Source organism: Pseudopodoces humilis, chromosome 17 (genome assembly GCF_049639895.1).
Source record: "Pseudopodoces humilis isolate 2021_Gansu_Grassland_sample_001 chromosome 17, ASM4963989v1, whole genome shotgun sequence".
Classification (NCBI taxonomy): domain Eukaryota; kingdom Metazoa; phylum Chordata; class Aves; order Passeriformes; family Paridae; genus Pseudopodoces; species Pseudopodoces humilis.
Window position 1 is genome coordinate 15,501,662 of NC_142216.1, and position 20,573 is coordinate 15,522,234.

At 39.4% G+C, this 20,573-nt stretch overlaps 1 protein-coding gene across 9 annotated transcripts in view; it reads left to right on the top strand.

The window, feature by feature from the left end:
• ANKHD1 (ankyrin repeat and KH domain containing 1) overlaps window positions 1-20,573 on the top strand; it is a 99,770-nt gene that overhangs the window by 19,020 nt on the left and 60,177 nt on the right. For all 9 annotated transcript variants that reach the window (XM_088063411.1, XM_088063408.1, XM_014253115.2 and 6 more), the window contains exons 3-6: window positions 15,253-15,409; window positions 16,659-16,806; window positions 17,666-17,813; window positions 18,882-19,115. In XM_088063411.1, coding sequence (XP_087919537.1) covers window positions 15,253-15,409; window positions 16,659-16,806; window positions 17,666-17,813; window positions 18,882-19,115 — 687 coding nt within the window. The remainder of the gene's footprint in view (window positions 1-15,252; window positions 15,410-16,658; window positions 16,807-17,665; window positions 17,814-18,881; window positions 19,116-20,573) is intronic.

Genomic DNA, 20,573 nt, shown 5'->3' on the forward strand with positions numbered 1-20,573 from the left:
AGCCTAGATGAAATCTACCTGCTTTAGGATAAACTGAAAGGTTAGAGGAGATTCAGCAATTGTGAAATTGAGTGCTTTCCTCTGTGTATATTTCTGTTTCCTCACTTGCCAACCTATTGACCAAATCTCCTTTTTTTTTTTTTTTCTTGTGATGTGACCAAACCCATTCATTATTCACTAACAGGGGTTACCAGGGAGTGAGCTGTGCTCTAAAAGAACAGTGCCAGAGAGGCACAGCTTGCTTTCATCCTGCATCCGAGGGAACCCTCGGAAAGTGTCAGAGACTGGGCTAGAGAAATTCTTTGATCGTGTTATTTATGATGAATAAGATTCATGTGTGGACTTGGTGTTTCTTTTCTTAGGGCTGATGAGTAACTAAGCTGTGATTTAAATGAAGGTGAGCATTAGAAACTTAATATCTGAAGGGTTGTCCAAACTCCACTTGAAACTGTAGAAGTGAGGGTCTGCAGGAAACAGATTCATGTTTGTCAATTTATTGGTTGCACCTCTGTACTTGTGGAATACAGGAAATGCATATCTAGATCTGTATTGGTGTTATGAAATAAAGAAAGAGAAGCAGGGTCTTTTTTGGGGTGGGAATCAGGATTGCTGGAATTTGAGCAAAGATATAACTTTATTGTAAAAAGGTTGCAATATCAAATTGTAAGGGGTTTTAGCCTCTTTCAACATGGCCAAAATCTTCCCTTAGTCCAGTTATGTGATGGATTATAAACCAAGAAAGGCTTTTCACCATAATTTGATCTCATCTAAAATACTTGGTGTTACATGGACACAGTATACAGACCAAATAAGGGAAACAGTTTTCACTAGGACAGTCTGAATAGGCTTCATTGTAGGTGTTTCTTTAGAGATCAAAGCTGCCCTGCCATTGAAATCTTGTTAACTGGAAAGCTGCTGCCGTTTGAGATATTGGCACATTACAATGACTTCCTCATTTTCTTTCTTCACCATCTAAAGATTCAGAGTGGGAAGGAATATATGGTAGGTGAAACATACAGATTTGTTGTGCTTTTGAGTAAGTTGGATAAACTGAATTGTGTGCATGCAATTGAATTATTAATATTATATCTCTCTGAGATTTTGCATGATTTAAATATTTTTTATATTCTAGTAGGCTTTTAGATTAGTAAAAGTCTAGTCTAATCCTGTTCTCAGTCAAATCAACTTCCATGCTTTGACAGTGTGTTAAATGTATCAGCTTCATATTTTTTAGCCGTTTTCCAGATGGATATTGCTGTGAAGAACAGTCTCATTGTCATAACACTTAAATTGCTGCCTTTAGGTATCAGATGGCTAAGTTACCTTCCCAGCTCTGAAAGCTTTACTTCTGGAGTTCTTTGGAGGAGATGATTTTAACCTTTCTTCAGAGGGGATGGGGAGTGGGAAGAGACGAGATAAAAACTTACCAGTTTTATTTTGTGAAGTATAAAAATTGGCCAAGGTTCTCCTCAATCTCTCAAGTTGCCTACATATTTCTATATATCTGTGTGTGTATGTCAGAGGTAGTCATAAGTAATCAGCAAGTTCTTCATGATTGTACCATAAACAATTTGTGCAATCCTCCTTTTATAAAGATTTTTTCAGTTCTGGATATAGTTTTTAATAACTTCTCCTGTATATTTTCCTTCTGCTATATTTTATCTTTCATGCAAGTTGGCTTCTTCTGTAAGATAAAACACCCCTTGCTCTCTTGTTCCAGTATGAGGAACAAATTATTGCTGGTTAAAAACATTTTTCCATTCAGTATTGATTTCAGGATTTCTTCTTACATTATTACTTGAAGCAGCCTCTGCCAAAAGGAATGTAAGGAGTATTTGGGCATGAGAGAAGCAGCAGTGCTTTACTGACAGAGGTGGGATGTACCCAGTGCAGAGTTTTTCACTTTGGTCCATGTCCCTGCCTCCTCTCTCAGCACACGGCTGTGGTGTGGTGCTGTCCTTGGGATGCTGGGAGGGAGGGGGTGGGAACTGTGGGAAATGAAGCAGTTACTACTCTTGGAAGTTTGAGTTCACCAGAATGTGACTCTTCTCCTGAACTGTGTCGGGAGTGAGGAGGTAGACAAGCCTCCATCTCTTGCTTGCATCTTCTGCAAGAAGAGTCTTAGTAGTTTATAAAAAAAACTCAATTACACTGACTTGAAATCTGTTAGCTTTTTTTATTGTTATCTGCATTTGTCAGTCATGTAGTTTCCTTAGCACATGGTAATAAAATCAGAGTTTAGAAGTGTTCAAAAGAGTTTGAGTATTGGCTGGATGCTTTGGGGTGTGCAGGTGACTGGATCTGAATCAGTCTTATCAGATTTCCCTTTTTGGGATTTTTTTTTAATGTTCTGTAGCTTAATATTCAAATTTGGTGGCAGTAACCAGTGCCAGCCACTTAGCTCCATACTGGACTAACTGGTAAGTCAGGTTGGTAGTCTGGATGTAGAGCTACTCCTCCTGGAGCTGATGGAAATGTCCTGGGAGGAGTCATTGCATTGGAGCAGGGCTGTTTGTTGCCAAAACAGTCTGGGTCATGCTCCGTGTCTGGGGACACCTGAGAGGAGTTGCCTGAGCTCTTGGGGTGGACTATAACACATCTGTCTATAACACTTCTCTCAGTTTTATACTCTCATTAAATATTTGGGTTCTTTTAAAGTGTCAGAAGTAACAGATTTACTGAGTCATCATTACTTTGCAGTGTAACATGTGAATTGATTGTTTTTTTTAAAGTTGTTTACTCAACTTTTGACAAAATGTTACTGTTGTATATTTAGGAAGTAATTATAAACAAGTTTCTAAGAGAACAAATGGTGATATAGTCTATGCATAGGGTAAATGATTAAGTTCTACTTATTTCTAGAAAATCAAGCCAGTTTTCACAAGATTAATGAAAAACAAAATATGTGAAATATACTGCCACTCATCTTTGATTCTGCTTATGGAAACAAGTGACTTTTTTTACAGTGGGGTATGAGCATCTTCATTTCCTGCTATAAATTATTTTGTGCTGTTTTACAGACCTTATTTTGAAAGCTAAGAACTTCAATCTCTAAATTTAAAATGAGCTCTAATATATTAAACATCTTGCACAAAAAGGCAGGTCATATTCTTTGTGCACATGAATTATTTAAATACTTGAAGATTCAATACATATACCAGGATATGTTAAAAATTATTGCGTTGCATAAAGTGATCCTGGTTGTATTCATCAGGAAAGTAGTTGCTGTGGGAGCAAAATGCACAATACGGTTCTTCAGGGACTTTTCCCCCTGTGTAATAAAACTTGCCTCCAAACCAAGAATTGTTAACTTGTCATTTAGACATCACCTTTTTCTGAAATTCTGTACAGCTTCTTAACAGTTTTTCAAAAATTTGGCTGAAAAAGTCTCAGTAGATTCAGTTTTATCTTCTTCTCTTCCTTTTCCCTAGGCAAATTCAGCTGTGCTTGTGCCATTCCTGACAGGTGGCTTTAGGAACTGGTTAGACAGACAATCTCCAGTGCTGGAAGCTCCAGAGCATGCCAAGCCCACTGCAGTCCTTGGGATGAGAAGGTTTTTTGGACTGCCAGTCCTCAGTTTTATGTACTGAAATATGTAACTCAAGGGTGAAGGGAGCACTGAGCTGCTTCCTTTGGAAGAGCATTGTGAGGGAAGGAAGATGCAGTAAAGCAGTTAGTGGTTTTTAGTTTGTGACTGCTTGTTTAATGCATCTATCCAAGTTCAGTGTTCCTTTTTCCAGTGCAGCCATCCTTAGACCTGATTTGCCAACTGATACCACCCTCAGTTATATTTTTTCTTTCTTTTGTGTTTTTTTCTAAATAATCTCTAACCTTTCTCTGCCCTTAACTCATGTTCTTTAGACTTTCATCTTATTCTCCTCTGGATTCTCTGTACGTGATCTCTGTTCTTCATAACTTTATGCCCCAAATGAGTCGTGTTACTGAAGCTGAGCTCTATTGATGCATGGAGAGAGGAGTGTTATTTCATCTGTCCTGCAAGCTGTGTTTTGTTTACACATCTCCATTTGTTGTCTGCCTTTGCCTTTGGTTTGCAAGTTGGATTTGTCTTTAAATCTAGCACTACTTTTATGAAGAACTGTTACAAATTATTCCATGTTTGTACAGTTGATTATTCCTGTGTGTGCAGTTGACTATCCCTGTGTATCTGTGTATATGTATTTTTCTTTCCTGACACATGTTTGAATATATCCTTTAAAAAAAAACTTCACAACTCAGGATCATTATAAAGGCTAAAATTGTGTCTTTGCTTTCAAATAATTAGTTGGCTTTTGAGTAGTAAGAGGAAGACCACAGCAAGCAAGAATGTTCTAACCAACCTGTCCTGACTTCCAGCTGGTTTTGTCTAGTATTGCCAAAACCAAGGAAGCAGCATGTTTTGGAAGTCTCTAAAGTGAAAGCAGGAAGATTTACTAATGAAAGAAGAATAAACTTGCACTATGGCTGTGCTTTTGCTTATTAGCCTTCACTTACAGCAAGAGCACCCAGTACCTAATTCTCCCCAGCTGCAGAGACACAGCAAGAGGTAGAACAACTTCATTTTAGTCTTTACACAGATTAAGAGCAAAGTCCTGGAGGAAATAGTGACAGAAGTTTGTTTGGTAGAACCTTAATTGGCTGGACTTTTCCATACTCACTACTGGAAACAACTCCCTCCATTGGATTCGTGCTTGTTACGGTTTCTCTCTGCGTTGTGCCCAGAAGAAACTCAGTAAAACTTGTTCTGTGTGGTGCTGTGACCTCTGATGGATAAAGTCTCCCATCTGAAGCACCAGAGCTTCAGAGATGTGGAGCTGGGTGAAAATGCATCTCTTCCCTTTTGTTTTTAAAACTGCAAGAGGATTCTGCAAAAAATAAGTAGATGGGATGACTCCCCCTGGGATGTTCTTGTAGAGAGGTGTTAGCAGTAGATGGGTGTGTTCTTTCTTCAAGTTGGATCATGGTAAAATAAATTCCATATTTTCTTTCTGAAGACTATACCTGGTTTTTGGTAGTTTTTTTGGTAGTTTGGTACTCTAATCTACTGTGGCATTCTCAAAGGTCTTACTTCCAGGATCTTTAGTTATGCAGCATGTATGTAATGATGACAGTATGCTGAAAGGCTGTGGATCATTTTAGGCAGAGGAGAGGGTTTTATGAAGAGTTTCTCAAATATTCTGTTTGAGACATGAATTTATACACTAGTCTGTGCTATACACCATTAGTTTGGTGATTGTTTTTTTAAAGAAGTGGTGCACTTAATCACTCTCTGAAAATACTCAGTATTTTGGCTTGCTTTGCCATTCATAATTACCATAAACTGGGGACTAAAACTCTGTGAGCTTCCCAGTTAGCTCAGTGATGTTACTGGCACTCAGTTTGCTCTTAGATGTTTGCTTGAAAATGTAGTAATATTACTTTCAAATGTCTTTTTCCCAGATAGTCACTGAGTACTGTACTGAGTACTGTACTGTACTGAGTTGCTTTGTGATTGAGGAAGGCAATTTCAGCCCATTGGGGCTCAGTGACTACCAGAAACTTTGAAAAGAGTTCAAGTGGGTTTTTTATCTATAAATAGCACTCAAATGTTACTTGAGTTTTTGCCTTCCTGCATCTCTGTTGTGCAGGGGGATAATATCCTGGAGGCAGTCTCCACAGGAATGTGGTACTTTCCCTTCCTTTAGGTTACTCAAAAAGCAGAAAGTAATTCCTCTCTCTTCCCCTTGTCCCACTAAATAGGTGGGAGTGTCTGTAAAGTAACTTGATTTCAAGGGACTCAAGCCCTAAAGAGGATGAGACACAAAATACTGAGCTGAGTTAAAATGCTAGAAGTCAAAAACAGGAATTCTGTGCACTTTTCTCAGTATGAATAATTTTTTTTCTTCTCTTGATGTTTCTCAGGGATATGTGAGGTTTTTCTATGCTCCTTACCCTCTCACAGTGGATAGTGCCATTTCCATGTTCCTCCTTCCCTTGTTTCAGTAGCAGTCGTAGCTCTTTGACATGTATCTTTCAGATTCTTGGAGCCAAGCAATTGTCAGACTTGAAATGAGAAAATCTTTCTCTCTGATAAGCCAGGAAAGGGAGAACCAGGAAATAAAGAATAATTGCCAACCATTAGCTGTGATATTTTTCTGTAAAATAATTAAATTAAATGTGTACATTTTTCCATATTTGATGGCACAAATTAAAAAAATTGTAGCTTTCTTTGCAGAGGTCATAATTTCTGCTTCTGGATCACTTAGCAAGTTGCCATCTTTTTAGTTGTATGGATAAATATTGCATGCACTACAATCTTAGCTCAAAATAAATTCCCCAAGAGTGACTTAGGGGTTTAAAACCACGTTGTACAGGCACACAGAAGCATTTAGATTCTTTCTTCTCTTCTTTGACATACAGGAGTGTCCGAGCTGATGCCCAAAGCTCAGAATTTGAGCGGAGCTCCTGTGATTCTGGGTGGGCACTGGGTGGGTGATGGCAGCTCGATGTGCTGGGATGCTCTGGAATGCTCTGGAATGTGCTGGGATATGCTGGGATGTGTGTGCTCACGCTCTGCTGGGCAGCTGGGAGCAGGTGACTGCCCGGCTCGGGAGATGTGCTGACGCTGCTTTTTAACTGTGTCCAAACAAAGCCAGGCGAACAATTCTGCTCGTGGCTGAAGTTTTCCCTTAGCTAATCACAGCAAAGTTGGCAAGCGTGATACAACCAGCAGAGCATTTGTTTAAATTCTATAAGTATAAAATGGGCTTGAATACTCTGGTGCTGCAGCCCTGGGGAAGGTGTGGAGGGTTTGTGGCAGGAGGAGATAGCGAGGGAGGGAAGAAAAGACTGGCAAGGGAAAAAGCATTGGGCACCCAAGTAGTTTGCTGTGGTTTTGCTGCTGTGGCAACTCATTCTGGGTTTTTGCTGTCTTTTATCTGTGTTAAGGGTGGGGAAAAAAAAATAAAAAAAATCCCTGACTTGGTCATTCAAAAAAATTTTAAAACTAAGTGCTAAGCTCCTATTTAACTGTGATATCCAGTGTAACTCCCATTTAATCCTAGCAAAGCACCAGAGCAAATTCAGGTTTTTCAGAGTCATGTCGACAAACCACTGTTTAATCTGATTCTTCTCCTTTATAATTTGAATTAAAGTTAGTACTGTGTTTTAAATATTTTTCTCAAATCTTATATTTTCCTGCAATCAAAAGCAAGTTGTGAAGATCTTAGTTGCCAATGGGTAAGAGTGCTTTTTCCATTAAAAAAAAATAAAAACCAAACTAGAGCAAACCCCAACAATTTAGTGGAGCTGGTAGAAATAGTTATTCTCAGACAGAACTGGCAGTTGTTTTCACTGTGATATTGCTTCTGTCCTGATTGTAGTTGCTGTTTTAAAACATAAGGTAACCTAAGAGTCAGAGCTCTCTCCCAGATGCTCACCTGCTGTGAGATGGGTGGAAAATCTGCTGCTGCTGAAGTACATCTGTACTCATGACAGCAGAGTAATCCATGATACTTCCATATAAACTACATGCAATAGGTCTGTGGGATCAAAGTGCATTTGTTTGAGTGATCAGCACGGTTTTCTGCACGTATATGATGAGCATGTCTGCAAGTCATGGTTCCTGTAAGGAGTCAGCAGGGTGGAGGGTTGCATCTGGGAACTTGTTGCCTTGTAATGAGGCAAATGTTTCTTTGATAGAGATTTAATAGAAACAAAATCTTGAAAAATTGAAAGGTTGAATTTCTTTATGAAGATGCTGGATTAGTAAACAAACATTTGGAACAAACATTGTGAATGAGTGATGGGAAGGTGGGTGAGGTTGTTTAATGGCTGTTTGATGTCATAGTCAGGCAGTAATCTTGTTCCTGTTTTCTCTCCTCTTACCAGTTCTGGAGATGCCTAGAAAGATCTTTTGCTAGTCAGACTCATCTTGCTGTGCTGTGCTCCCTCTTCTTTCCCCCAGTGCGAGGGCAGTGGGGAAAACATGGGGAGAGGAGGAGCACAAAGTCATCCTTCTGGAAGTGGCAAAATGTTAGATTGGCACAGAAAAGCTCATGTTATTTTAGCTTTAGGAAAGGTAATTTAATGTTCATACCTGAGAGAAAATGGATGCCTAATGAAAGCTTGGAAAAAATCAAACAGACAGAAAAACTGAGAGTTCTGCTGTAGCAAAGTCTGGCATGGTCAGGATTTTAAATAAGATGAGGAGTTTTGAAGAGGTAGCTATGTGGATAATTGTTCTGGTATTATTCTCTCCTATTTGACCTCTCATATAGTAACAAATCTCTGCTAAAAGGTTTAAACCCATCTTTTATTTCAGTGTTCTAAGCTAAAATATGTCTGGTATTCCATATCTGTCAAATACCTTTATTCTTCCTTGCATTCTGAAAACAAGGGAATGGTGTGGATTGGGTTGGTGGAGAGGAATTAAATAAAATTGCAGACTATTTGGGAAGATTGGGATTTTTCTAGAAACATCTGCAAGTCTATGTAAAGCTGTTTTTCATTACTTTATTTGCTTACTGGGTTTCCAAGCTTTACTGAAAATGGAAATTGGTGGCTGAGGTAGAGAATTCCCTGACTAAGTAACCCATATTGAAGTGACATGAGACTAAATTGAAATCTAAATTTATAAATTAAAACCTAATGGATCTAATTTCTCTAAAGAAATATTAATGAATATTGACTAGTTAATCAAGGATTTGTGTTTGTGTGGAATTTAAAATTAGTTTTCAGAGTGTGAGACATTTAAGCACACTAATGTAAAAGGAGATGATCTCAAAAAGGAGCCCTTGCCATCAAAATGGTACTGAAATAACAGTAAGAACTAATTGTAGCTGGAGAAGTACTTCCTGGCTTTTGATTCTAGAAAAGGAAAATCTCGCTGCTACAGCTGCCGTGCTGGAAAGAGGAGAGAATGTGGTGGATATTGCTGGCTCCTGTTCTCACAAGTGCATTGAAATAGATGTGAAATGAAGTGTAATATTAAGAGTTTGTAGTGTCAAGTAAGTGAAAATTGGGAGCTGGAATTAGGGGAGGTTTCCTCCAAAGGTGTGTGCATATTGTAATGGCCTTTCAGGTATTTTAGGCATCTCCTTTCACTTTTGAATATTGCTGGTGGATATTGTGGATGATTTCCTATTATGTTTAAGAGTGTGGCTTTGTGAAGAAGGGCTATTTTGAGATAAGGACCATGAAATACAGTCCAGGAGAATAAATTTCTGCTTTTTGCCAGAAAATGCTTAGCAGATGATCTGAATATGATTTTTCAGATTGCACTGGAAATGTCATTTTTGAGTGTCACAGTTTGTTGTCAGGAATATGATTTGTAGCAATTGAGAACTCAGCTGCTCTTGAAGTCTATGGGGAGCTGTGATGGTGACACATGAAATATTGTAAAATGTTAATTAATAAAATTTTTTAAAAAACCCTCAAGCTGTAGCTCTTAATTTCATGCTAAATGTATTTTATTTAGCATGTCCAAATACTGATTGAGAAGAAGAAAAATTAAAATTGCACCCAGTGAATTCTGTTTGTGCCATGCACTTGGTGAGACAGGAAAATAGTTTTATAGTGAAAATTTGTATCACATGTTTATAAAAGGATATGTTCTCCTGTGAAATGCAGATACACCAGGGCTGGTGGAGGTACAGTGAGTTTTCATTGCTCTGGAGCTGAGCTGAGATCAGACTATAACTGTGATTTTCAGTGGTAGTGATTCCAAAGGCGTGTGCTTGGCTTGGAAGGACTGAAAGCCTCAATGTAGTTTTTTTAGTGTTTTAGAAAACAAAGCTAAAACAATCCCTATAGTATCAAACTATTCCATGTCTGGGAATTGTAGTGTTGAAATGACCCACTGAAAAATGGAGAAGCATTCTGGATGATGCTTTTCTCAAAAAAAAAACAACAAAACTTACCTAAAATTCCCAAATGGCATTGTTCAGGCTATACTCTCACTTAAAACAGTTATTTTCTTTATTCTACAAGTAGACTTCCCTTTTAATTCTAATGTTCTTTAGCTTAGTGTGAATTGGGTTTTTTTTTAATAACACTTCATACGAAAGTTTTTAAAAGCATATGAATTTTAGATGATGAGTGCACTGGAATGAAATATTAGTATTTTCTAATATCTTCACCCAAAGAGCACTATTCAATATGTGGTTTTGCCTTGAGGACTTTAGCCTGAGCAACCAGCATAGAATAAGCTACATGTAAATATTTAAAATATATTCAAAAAATTGTAAATATATTTATGTCCCTCATTCTGATGCTGCAAATTAGATATCTTAGTGCAGTGAAACTTGCAAATGACTGTCCCTTTTGGTTTGCTTGGCTTTGGACTACTCTTTACAAGCAAATGGAGGATTCTTTTCTTTGGTTTACTGGCCCTGAAACTGAAATTTGTAATATGAAATTTGTTTTTGGGAAAATTTAGACATCATCAGAGAGGAACCAAGTGCACACTTTTTTTTTTAGTTACACAGTGTGTAGCTTTGCCACTTAGCCACCTGAGACCTTACAGAACAGCATGTGTTCAGTTCTGCTTGTTGCCTTGTCTTGTAGCAGCTGTGTGATGTGCTGCAGTCACTACTGCTCTGGTGGGGCCACTGCTCGTTGGCACAAGGCTGTGGCTGTTGCTTTGGACAGTCTGGAACTTCTCAATTCCCCTGAATGGAGATTCCAGTAAAGAACCTAAAATGAAGTTCCCTCCTGCTCCTTCCTTGAACCCTCTTCACTTTGTTTGAGGTGCTATTTGTACACCAGGCTGATGAGAGCAGATTCCTGACATACTGTAAAAAAGATAAAAGACTAATTTCTGGGCCATGATTCTCATTTTGGACTTCTTTGGGCCTTTTAAAACTGTCCACATTTCCATCACAACCTGTCTTTGGGGTGTGTAAGCCCTTAAGGACCCCCAGCTGATTCTGTACAAACTGAAGTTGAATTAGACTTTGTGATGAACATGAGGGCATAAATTGGATGTGTTACAAGTAAGTGTGCTCCACTGTGTGTTAGAACATGCAGTGTGCTGGAACTGACAGGGAAAGAGCACAATCACCACTGAATCTGCAGGGCTTTGTGAGGATTATTGCACAGTATCTCTTGGATATGTTGATCTTTTTGGAGCAGTCTCCTTTGATGTTCAAAGTATATGTGGACACTAGCTGTGTGTCCTATGAGGGACTTAACTGTGTTTTCCAAAGGCACAAACTTGTTGGCATTTTATTTTTTTTAATTTTATTTTTTTATTTTTTTGAGGAAATATCTGTATCTCTGACTTGTTAAACTCCAGTCACACTGAGAAGTTACCAGCTCATTTCAGGTTACCTTAAAACTCTAACCTTGGTAGTTACAAGGTGGGAATACCCTGATGAGTCTGAAAGTCAACAAGGAAATTGGAGTGTTGGTTATAGGAGCGTAGGTGTGTATCTGATGAGCAAGCTTGTCCCTTGAAAGGTGAGTTCCTTGTTCTAATACACCTCTGTATTCAACTTCAGGCTAATTTAAATAGTTCAGTAATATGGCATTAAGGTGTGGAACATCTGGCATTATCTGGCCCAGAGTTCAGTCATTGACCTCTTCCATTGTTGGGTAGTGCTGCTGGCCTTGTTCCTGCTGGGTTTATGAACAGCTGGCACGTGGCTCCAGCAGCAGATGTTCAGATGAAGAGCTGTCCACTACACAAGATGTGAAGGTGTGTCTGGCTCATCTCATCTGAAGATGTGTGGGCCCTGCAGTGGCCCTGCTTTCCCCTGCACAATACAGGTGAAAGTCTCTCTGCTCTCTGTTCTTCCAATTATCTATTGTTCAGGAACATCCTTATGTAGTGACTTTCAGGGCCACTGTTCTTAGGTTTTTACAAGGTACAGTCTTTACAGTAATTCCATCCAAGCTAGTTTCGAATTCACCTTTTTGGTCTTTGCATGGCAGCTAGTGATGAATGAAGGCATTTCCTTTTGGCTTGCTTAAGAACATACTCTTCATAATTTTGGTGTTAAATCTAACCTTGCATTAAAAACATCACCCTCTCTGTACGATTAATGACTGTGGATTGTTCTCAATAAAACACAATGAGTCCCATATTCTCTTTTCAGACTAAAACCTGCAACAGTGATCAGTCCATGTATTTGTTGGATGGGAGGTGGCAAGAATGACTTTGGCTCAGATCCTGCATGTAAATCAGACTGCTGGAGTCCCTTGTGTGTTATGAGAATGACAGAAGAACAAGTGGTTTGCACACAAAATTAAGTAAATTAAAGATTAAAAGACACATGAGTATTACAGCATTGAGATTCTGGCATAGTCATCCTAAATCATAGCAAAATAAAAACTTAAAAATTTTTGTTATGTAGTAAATTACTGAGTATAATGTGCAAAAGGGGAGTGAATGAATGTGTGTCTGCAGTGGTAATTCTTGTAGTCTGTCTCCCTTTGACTCCAGCCAGCCAAACAAATGTCAGCTCTGATGTCTTCTGTGACTGTCGATTAGTTTTGGCATGCACAATATAAAAATATGAAATTAAGAGCAGGGGATGGCACCTGGATTGAGCTCTAGCTTGTGAGGTAAATAAAAGACACTTACCCTCTGAAAGGTCTTGGTGTGGTTATAATTAATTTTTTGGATCAAAGTCCAAAACTGGAGTGAGCTATAAGTGTGCTTTGAGCATCCAGAAGGAAGAGCCAGTGGCCTGTGGTTGGTGACTCCTCCAGGAAACCCACCATCTATGAAAACAGATACTTGAGAATAGGAGAGCTGTAGTGGGACAAGTTAATTTGTCTTTAGCAGGCATGAGAGATCTGTGGTGTGACTTCTGCCTTCAAAAATCCCAGGTATGAATGCCACAACAAACTTCTAAAACAGAGACAGTCTCAAGTGTAGATCCTGCTTGTCCAACTTGTCAGTTCTACTGCCTTGGTGAGCTGAAATGATGGAGATACCCAGTGTAGCTGGAGATAGCCAGGTCATGTGCGCTTTTGGGTTGTGTGGGGTTTTGATCGTGGTGTTGAGTTGTTTTTTGGGTTGGTTTCTCTTGGCTGGACTTTGTATTTTCCACTTCTTTTGTCAACAGTACAGCTGTTAGCAGCTCCTTCAATTAGACCTTTTTGAAGTGGAGGGAAGCTGCAGCTGTGTTGCTCCTTGTAAGCTAAATCTGCACATTTTTAGCCTTTGCTCAGGGGTCCTGTGGATTTCTCTTGAATACTTTTCCATGTTGTTTACCATGGTGTTCAGCTTTGGTTGCAGCAGTCCCAGATGAAGCATCAGTGCTGAGTTGTGAAGACTTAATTCTTTGTCTTTTCTTCAGCAGTGCTTTATGTACACTGCAATGCAGCGTAAGCCAGCACTGCCACCAGAAATAGCCTGTGTAAACATCTCAGCAGTTACTCTGTGAGCCATCTTGGGGAAGCAGAGCTGTGGAAAATCTGTCACTGTCTCGGTGTATTTGGTACTAAATTGATGTCCTGACCCAGTTTTGCAGTGACTGTCCCCCACTGTCCCTCCTGCTCTGGCTGCAGAGGTGACAGGACTTCCAACCCCTTTACACCATCAGCAAATCCAGTTTCCATGAATACATAAAGCCTGAGCTGTGGCATTTGAGGCTTGTTACAACCTCGCTATATTTAACAGCAATGGCCGCAGGGGTGACAGCCTTGACAGTTTGGAGGTGGAAGGGGGCATGTGGCCAGTGACCTCCAAGTGTCCTGGCCCCTCATTTTTGTGCTCTGATTGCTCTGGACTAGCCAGGCTTCCAACCCAGACAGATGGAGGTGTGATTCCTGATTTCTTTGCGGACTCGGCGATCAGTTATAAATCGGTATTCATAGTCCCTTGACAATGCTGAAGGGATCCAGATGTGGGATGTTGGAGTCAGGGAGGAAGGACACAAATCTTTTAAGAACCTCCATGGCTCATTTCCATCAGCTGAGTAAACTGCTGCACCCCAGGGCAGGTGTCTGTCTCAATGGCAGGAGAAGGATTCTCCATCATGTCCAGCACCACGTTCCAGTGCTGTCAGCCAGCACTTGGAGCACTGCAGCAGCCATGCAGGGTAATGTCACACAGCGCCTGGTGTGTGCTGGCATAAAAGTTTGGGGTGGAGAAATTTGGTAAGTATTGATTCTTACATTATTGAGAAGTAAATTGGATGCTCTCAAACTGGGGAAATATGTTGTCTGAAGACAACGTTCAAACTTAAAATATGATTTATTCTGTAATAATTACAAGCTAGGTTGTGGGAAATGTGGTGTAAACCAAACCTGCAGAGATATGCACATACGGAATAGAAAATCTTCTGAGGGATAAGGTGCCTTATTTCCAGAGGTTTGTATCTAATTTGACCCTTTTTAACAGCTAAGGAATTGAAAAGTTACTGATTCATGACTGGTCAAGGTGGCTGATCTATAAACCAGTAACCATTCACTTTTTGTAGCATGTGAAATGGATTGATTTATTTTTGGGTTATTTGTGGATGGCTGAAAGGTGTTTGTGCTGTTTACACATTTGTACGTGAAGATACAAGCCCTGCCCACACTGCAGGGATTGTTTGCACATGTTGAATAGGCTGTGCTTAACTATGAGGAGTAAAACCTGTGTGGAGTAAAACTTGAGCAAAGAAACTATTATAAAAAAAATAACTGTCAAGTTCCTTGAATCTAAGCATTTCTACTGTGTTATGTCTGTGAAGGAGAGGCACTAATTTCAAGTATACTTAAAATATTTGAAATTTCATTTTTAACTTTTGTTCCTCTAGCTAGAGCTGTTTAGAGTGGTAAATTACTGGAATTTAAATTAATAAATGTTAAAGCTTTTCCTGCTCTTAAAAAAGAAAGAAATAGAACTCAGTCTGCTTTGTTTTGGGTGGGAAAGGAGTACTTTGTTTTAAGTAGAAAATTCTTCACATTCAGAAAATATAATTACGCTTGTTTCCCAAACTTCTGGTTTTGGGCTTCAATGCCTGGATTTATCCTTAATACAGCAATATGGTGGTTTTTGGGGTTCTCTTAAGTTCTTCAAAGGTATGAGTTGAGACTTGGGAACAAGTAACAAAGCTGCCAGTTGAAAGATATGGGGTTTTTAATTGCTATATTATAGTTGATTAAATATTCAGGTCTTGGGCAAATGTTAGCAGATAGTTTAAAGTAGCTAATTATCTGGCATGTTTGCAAATGATTTTTAACTAATAGTGCATGTGGCTGAACTCTAAAACAGTGTCTTTGCATTTCTTTTGTGTGACTTTCATACTAACCCGACTGATGAACGAACGTGCACTGAAGGAATTGGTAAATTGTCCACTGCCGATGGCAAAGCCTTCGCAGATCCCGAGGTTCTCCGGAGACTGACGTCGTCTGTCAGCTGCGCGCTGGACGAGGCGGCCGCCGCGCTGACGCGCATGAGAGCCGAGAACAATCACAACAACGGACAGGTGGACAAGTATGTACTGACCACACCTGGTTCCCCAGCTATAGAATGGCATTTTATTTCAAATTCAGTTAACTGTACATACTGACCACCCCAACTTCTCCAGCTGTGGAATGGGATTTTATTTCAAATTCAGTTAACTGTACATACTGACCACCCCAACTTCCCCAGCTGTGGAATGGGATTTTATTTCAAATTCAGTTAACTGTACATACTGACCACCCCAACTTCTCCAGCTGTGGAATGGGATTTTATTTCAAATTCAGTTAACTGTACATACTGACCACCCCAACTTCTCCAGCTGTGGAATGGGATTTTATTTCAAATTCAGTTAACTGTACATACTGACCACCCCAACTTCCCCAGCTGTGGAATGGGATTTTATTTCAAATTCAGTTAATTGTATGTGCTGATCACCCCCCGTTCCCCAAGTATGGAATGGGATTTTATTTCAAATTCAGTTAACTGTTCATACTGACCCCCAGTTCCCCAACCGTGGAATAGGGTTTTATTTCAAATTCTGGTAATTTTATAGTTAATACTTTGTAATGGAGCTGTTCTACTGCTCGCAGAAGCAGATTGCATCTGAAGGTGTAACTACTGTCCCATCAGGTTATTGGCTTCACAGGACAAGAGAAAAGTACAAAAAAATGTTAGTTTGTAATCTGCTGCACTTCCTGTGTACCAGAGAGTTGAGTTCTTATTCAAGAAAGTTCCTGGCTGTAGAAGAGTGGTTGATTGCTCTCTTAATTGCAGAAGTATGTCTGGTTGCATTATTCATATTAGTGGTCTCTGTGATACTTGGCTGCTGAATATTTGGCTTTGTCTGCAATATGAATTTGCCTTGGCACCTGCAGTCAACAATTTGTCATGGTCATAGCCTCTGTGTATCTGGCATTCCCTGAAGTGGGAATAGCATCAGTGAGGTTTGCTTCTGTCTTGCAGAGACCACAAAAGCCAGCTCTGAGCACTCCTCTTAGCATCTGGTCTCTATGACAGCATATTACAAGTTAGCAACTGATGAGAACAAGATAATTTAGACAATAAGGAAAGTGTCTATCTCTATGTCACCTGTGGAAATAATGTGTGTGTATATAGATACACTTTAAAAATATATATATAAATATATAAGGTGTATTTCCAAGTAAAGCTTAGCACTGAAGTCAAGAGCCTTTGCTTAAAGGCTTCCTCCTTGCCTAGGAAAGCTGCCCAGCTATTGCAGGTGTGTTTTGAGCTCACTGTGTGGTAACTGATTTTGCAGTCGCAGTTTGGCAGAAGCATGCTCCGATGGGGATGTAAATGCTGTCCGGAAGCTGCTGGATGAAGGACGGAGTGTAAATGAACACACTGAAGAAGGGGAGAGTTTGCTTTGCTTGGCCTGCTCAGCAGGATATTATGAATTGGCACAAGTAAGTAACAAGTACAGTTAGAACTAAACATTTGTGAAGCATTGTTTGAGGGGCTTCTTTGATTAGTAAACATTTTAGCTATTGTGGTTATTACATTTTTTTATTATTTCAACAGAATATCAGTGAATACTTAGCTTACTGTGAGTTTCCAGTTGTTGTTTGGGTTTCTTTTATGGAAAATGCAGTCACATATGCCTTTAGGTTGAAGGGACTTGTCTGACCAATGAATCCTATGTTTTGTGATATATCTACTTTTCTGGCATTGTTCTAGATGCAGTCCAGCTGTTCTGCCAAGCAAGAAGATCTAAAATAGCAGCAAACCCAAATTCTGCAACTGGATAAGCTTATAAAAGCTTATGTCTCAGTCAGACAATCCTTTTGTTAAATCACATTTGTATCAACAGTGCATCAATTTCTGTTAATTTTGAACTATATTGCTTCTGTATCTAAGGGCAGCTGCTTTGAAATGTTTAGGTGATAGTTCTCAGAAATGCCCGACTTCACACTTTGTGCCAAAACAAAGGACAGGGAGAGAACTTCTCACCTGTGAGCTTGACCTGTGGGTGCCCTGGTCATTATTGCAGGTGATGATTTCTCTGCTGTCATTCTGGTCACTGAGTTACCCTGTGACTTTTGAAAATGTCACTATTTCACTGAACTATGATATGAACAAACGTACAGACTCAGGATTTTCTGCAGCAGAGCCCAGTGCAGGCAGTAACTGCGAATGCTCCTGGGGGTGGCAGTGGGCTTGAGGGACTGTGGCAGCTGGCTGGGGAACCAGTTTCACAAACCCCACTGAACTAAAACCAAAAGGCTGGTGTTACAATTTACTCACTGTAGTGAACTTTTCCCCTAGGTGCTTCTAGCCATGCATGCCAATGTTGAAGATCGAGGGAATAAAGGCGACATCACTCCCTTGATGGCAGCTGCCAGTGGAGGCTACGTGGATATTGTTAAACTCCTCCTTGTCCATTGTGCAGATGTCAATGCACAATCCTCCACAGGTAACTGGGGAGCAGGTGCAGTTAGTCAGGCTGGCACATAAGGCACACAGCTCTTCTGAACATCTGTGTTTTTGTCTAACACTTTCAGTCATAAGAAAACGTGACAGGAGCTGTTAGGAATAGACCAGATCTGTAGCAAATGTGTTTGGAGTCTTAACTGTCCATTATTAAAGATGGGTTTTAATATAAATTCTAAGGGAAAGCACTGTTCCTGTAAAAACCACTCTGGTGTTAGAGGACAAGAAAAATACATGAAGTTTATCTTTTCTCATTAGTCTAATCCAGAATTACCCAGTAAGATGATCATGAGACAAATCCCATCAACACCAGTTATTTGTCTCTTTCTTGTTACCCAAGAGAAGTTAATATTCTTTCAATGCATTGAATGTTCTCTATATTGCTGGTTCTTGACCACAGCTTAACTAACCTCACTGACAACATTAACCTGCAGTTGGATTGTGTTTATTAAGATAGAATTTAAACTTTGTTCAAATTTTCAAAGTCATGTGTCCGAACTACGAGATATTCTTTTATCTTTCTGTTTTGCCATGTTAAGTGAAGTTACCTTAAAATTGACTGTAGCATTTAAAACATGAGCCATATGTGAGTGTCTGTCACTTACAGTACCAGAGTTTTAAATTATAAATTTATTCTCAGCCAGCCAGTAGAATGTTTTCAAGGAATTACAGGATACAATCTTAGGTAAAAAAAAGAAAGACAAAACAAAATAAACACACCACACCCCCCCAGTTCCACAGTAAAAATTACTCATTGATCTTTTTGTGTGTGTTTATTTGATCTATTTTTGTGTGCTAAAGTAGGAAACATAACATTCAGACTGAAAAAGAATTTGATTTGTAATATTGGCCTGTCATTAAAACTTTCATGTTACAATTATTTAGGATTTTATACCCAGCCTGAAATGATGGGCTGGAGTAACATTGCTGTGAGGTGAAAGGCTGCTGCTGCTGATGTACTTGGGTTTGTTCTGAGCTGTTAACACTGATCTCCTTCCCTGTATTAGGAGTGGGTGATGGAAAGGGCTCTCATGCAACCTCTCCTCTGCAGGGAACACAGCTCTCACGTACGCCTGTGCCGGGGGCTTTGTGGACGTGGTGAAGGTGCTACTGAAAGCTGGTGCTAACATAGAAGACCACAATGAGAACGGACATACCCCCCTGATGGAAGCAGCCAGTGCAGGGCATGTCGAGGTTGCAAGAGTATTGCTGGAATATGGTGCAGGAATCAACACTCACTCCAACGAGTTCAAAGAAAGTGCACTTACACTTGCATGCTATAAAGGTATTGTCTCTTGCCTTGTTTTGTATTTTTGTTTAAATTTGTTTGCTAGGATGTATCTGACTAAAACTTTCAGCAATATATTGAATATCTTCCTAAGAGATTACAAAAATCAGTTTTTGTTTTAAACTCAGTGTCACAAAATGCTCCTCTGTGGTGTAGTGGTATTAAATCTGTGTTTGTGCTCAGATGTGGTGGATGTGTTTGACATGTTGCAGGTGAAAACTTGGCTAACTGGTATGTTAGTAACTGGCTATGTCCAAACTTGTGCTTTGACACACCACATTCCCTATTTCATTCCCAGTTCCCTCACCAACTGTCTGTGAATTCTGGAAACATCTCTGTTGGTTCTTTAAAAAATACAAATTTGGAACGTGTGTTTCTGTAATACCTGATGGGGTGACAGTGCCTCCATTATTACTGGGTTCTTTTCCTTCAGTGTAATTTGGGAGAGTGTCTATGAATTCTTAAGTATGATGAACTTTTAGGGACTTTTGACTTAATTTCTTTTGCTTCTCAAAGGTTCTGTGTCAAGTAATAGTGCAGTGGTAATCCACTGTGCTTCTGCAGTTTGCTTTCCAACCATGGTTTTTCTACAAATAGAAACTAAGGATGTGGATTATTGTCATAGTAACTTTAGGCTTTGCCTCTGTGGTTAGGATTGAGGATACATACTATGTATAACCTATCTGAGGACATGCATCTGGATTTGTCATGGATTTCCTATGGCATATGGTAGTTCCTTTCAGGGAAATGCCAGTAATAGGTACCCCTGAAAGTGTTGGAGGATCATTCTTTTTTCTTTTGACCCAGAACCTAATTAAGTCATGGAATGTAAAACCTTGAATGACAGACATGTCCTGTATTATCTTTGACAAGATGGTTGATTTTCTTGTCAGTTTATGTAAGACTAAGTCTTCCCTCAGAGAAGAATGCTTTTCAAGAGGCTAAAAACAAAGAAAGGGCAGTTTCTAAAATGACAGAAACTGTAATGGAGTTTAGATCAAATTTTGGTAAAGCTCAGTAGAAGCTTTTAAAAATAATGTCAGACAATGATATAATGTGTATATCTTAGTTCTCAGATATATGTCTGTGAGTGTTATTAAAAAGCTTGAAGTTCAGATATACATGGATCCATTCCTAAAAGATAATCCCCACAGTTGTGTGCTGCCTTGGAACTCTTAAATCACTTGGAAATCTTACATCACTGTACAGTTCAATAGGGAATAAGCACAGTTTTTGTAGCTTGAAGTCACAAGGAAAGGTTCTTGTGTAAACTTCAATTAGACAGGTCTGTCTCCATCTCAAAGCTGAGCAGTATCTTTGGGAAAGGCTTTCAGAAGTCTGCTGACTCATTCACATTGGTATTTTTTAAAGTATACTTTGAAAAGCCTTATTTACCAATTGTAACTTGTAAAGATTCTAATAGCAAACTGTGAAAATCTGAATGATTTCATTAAG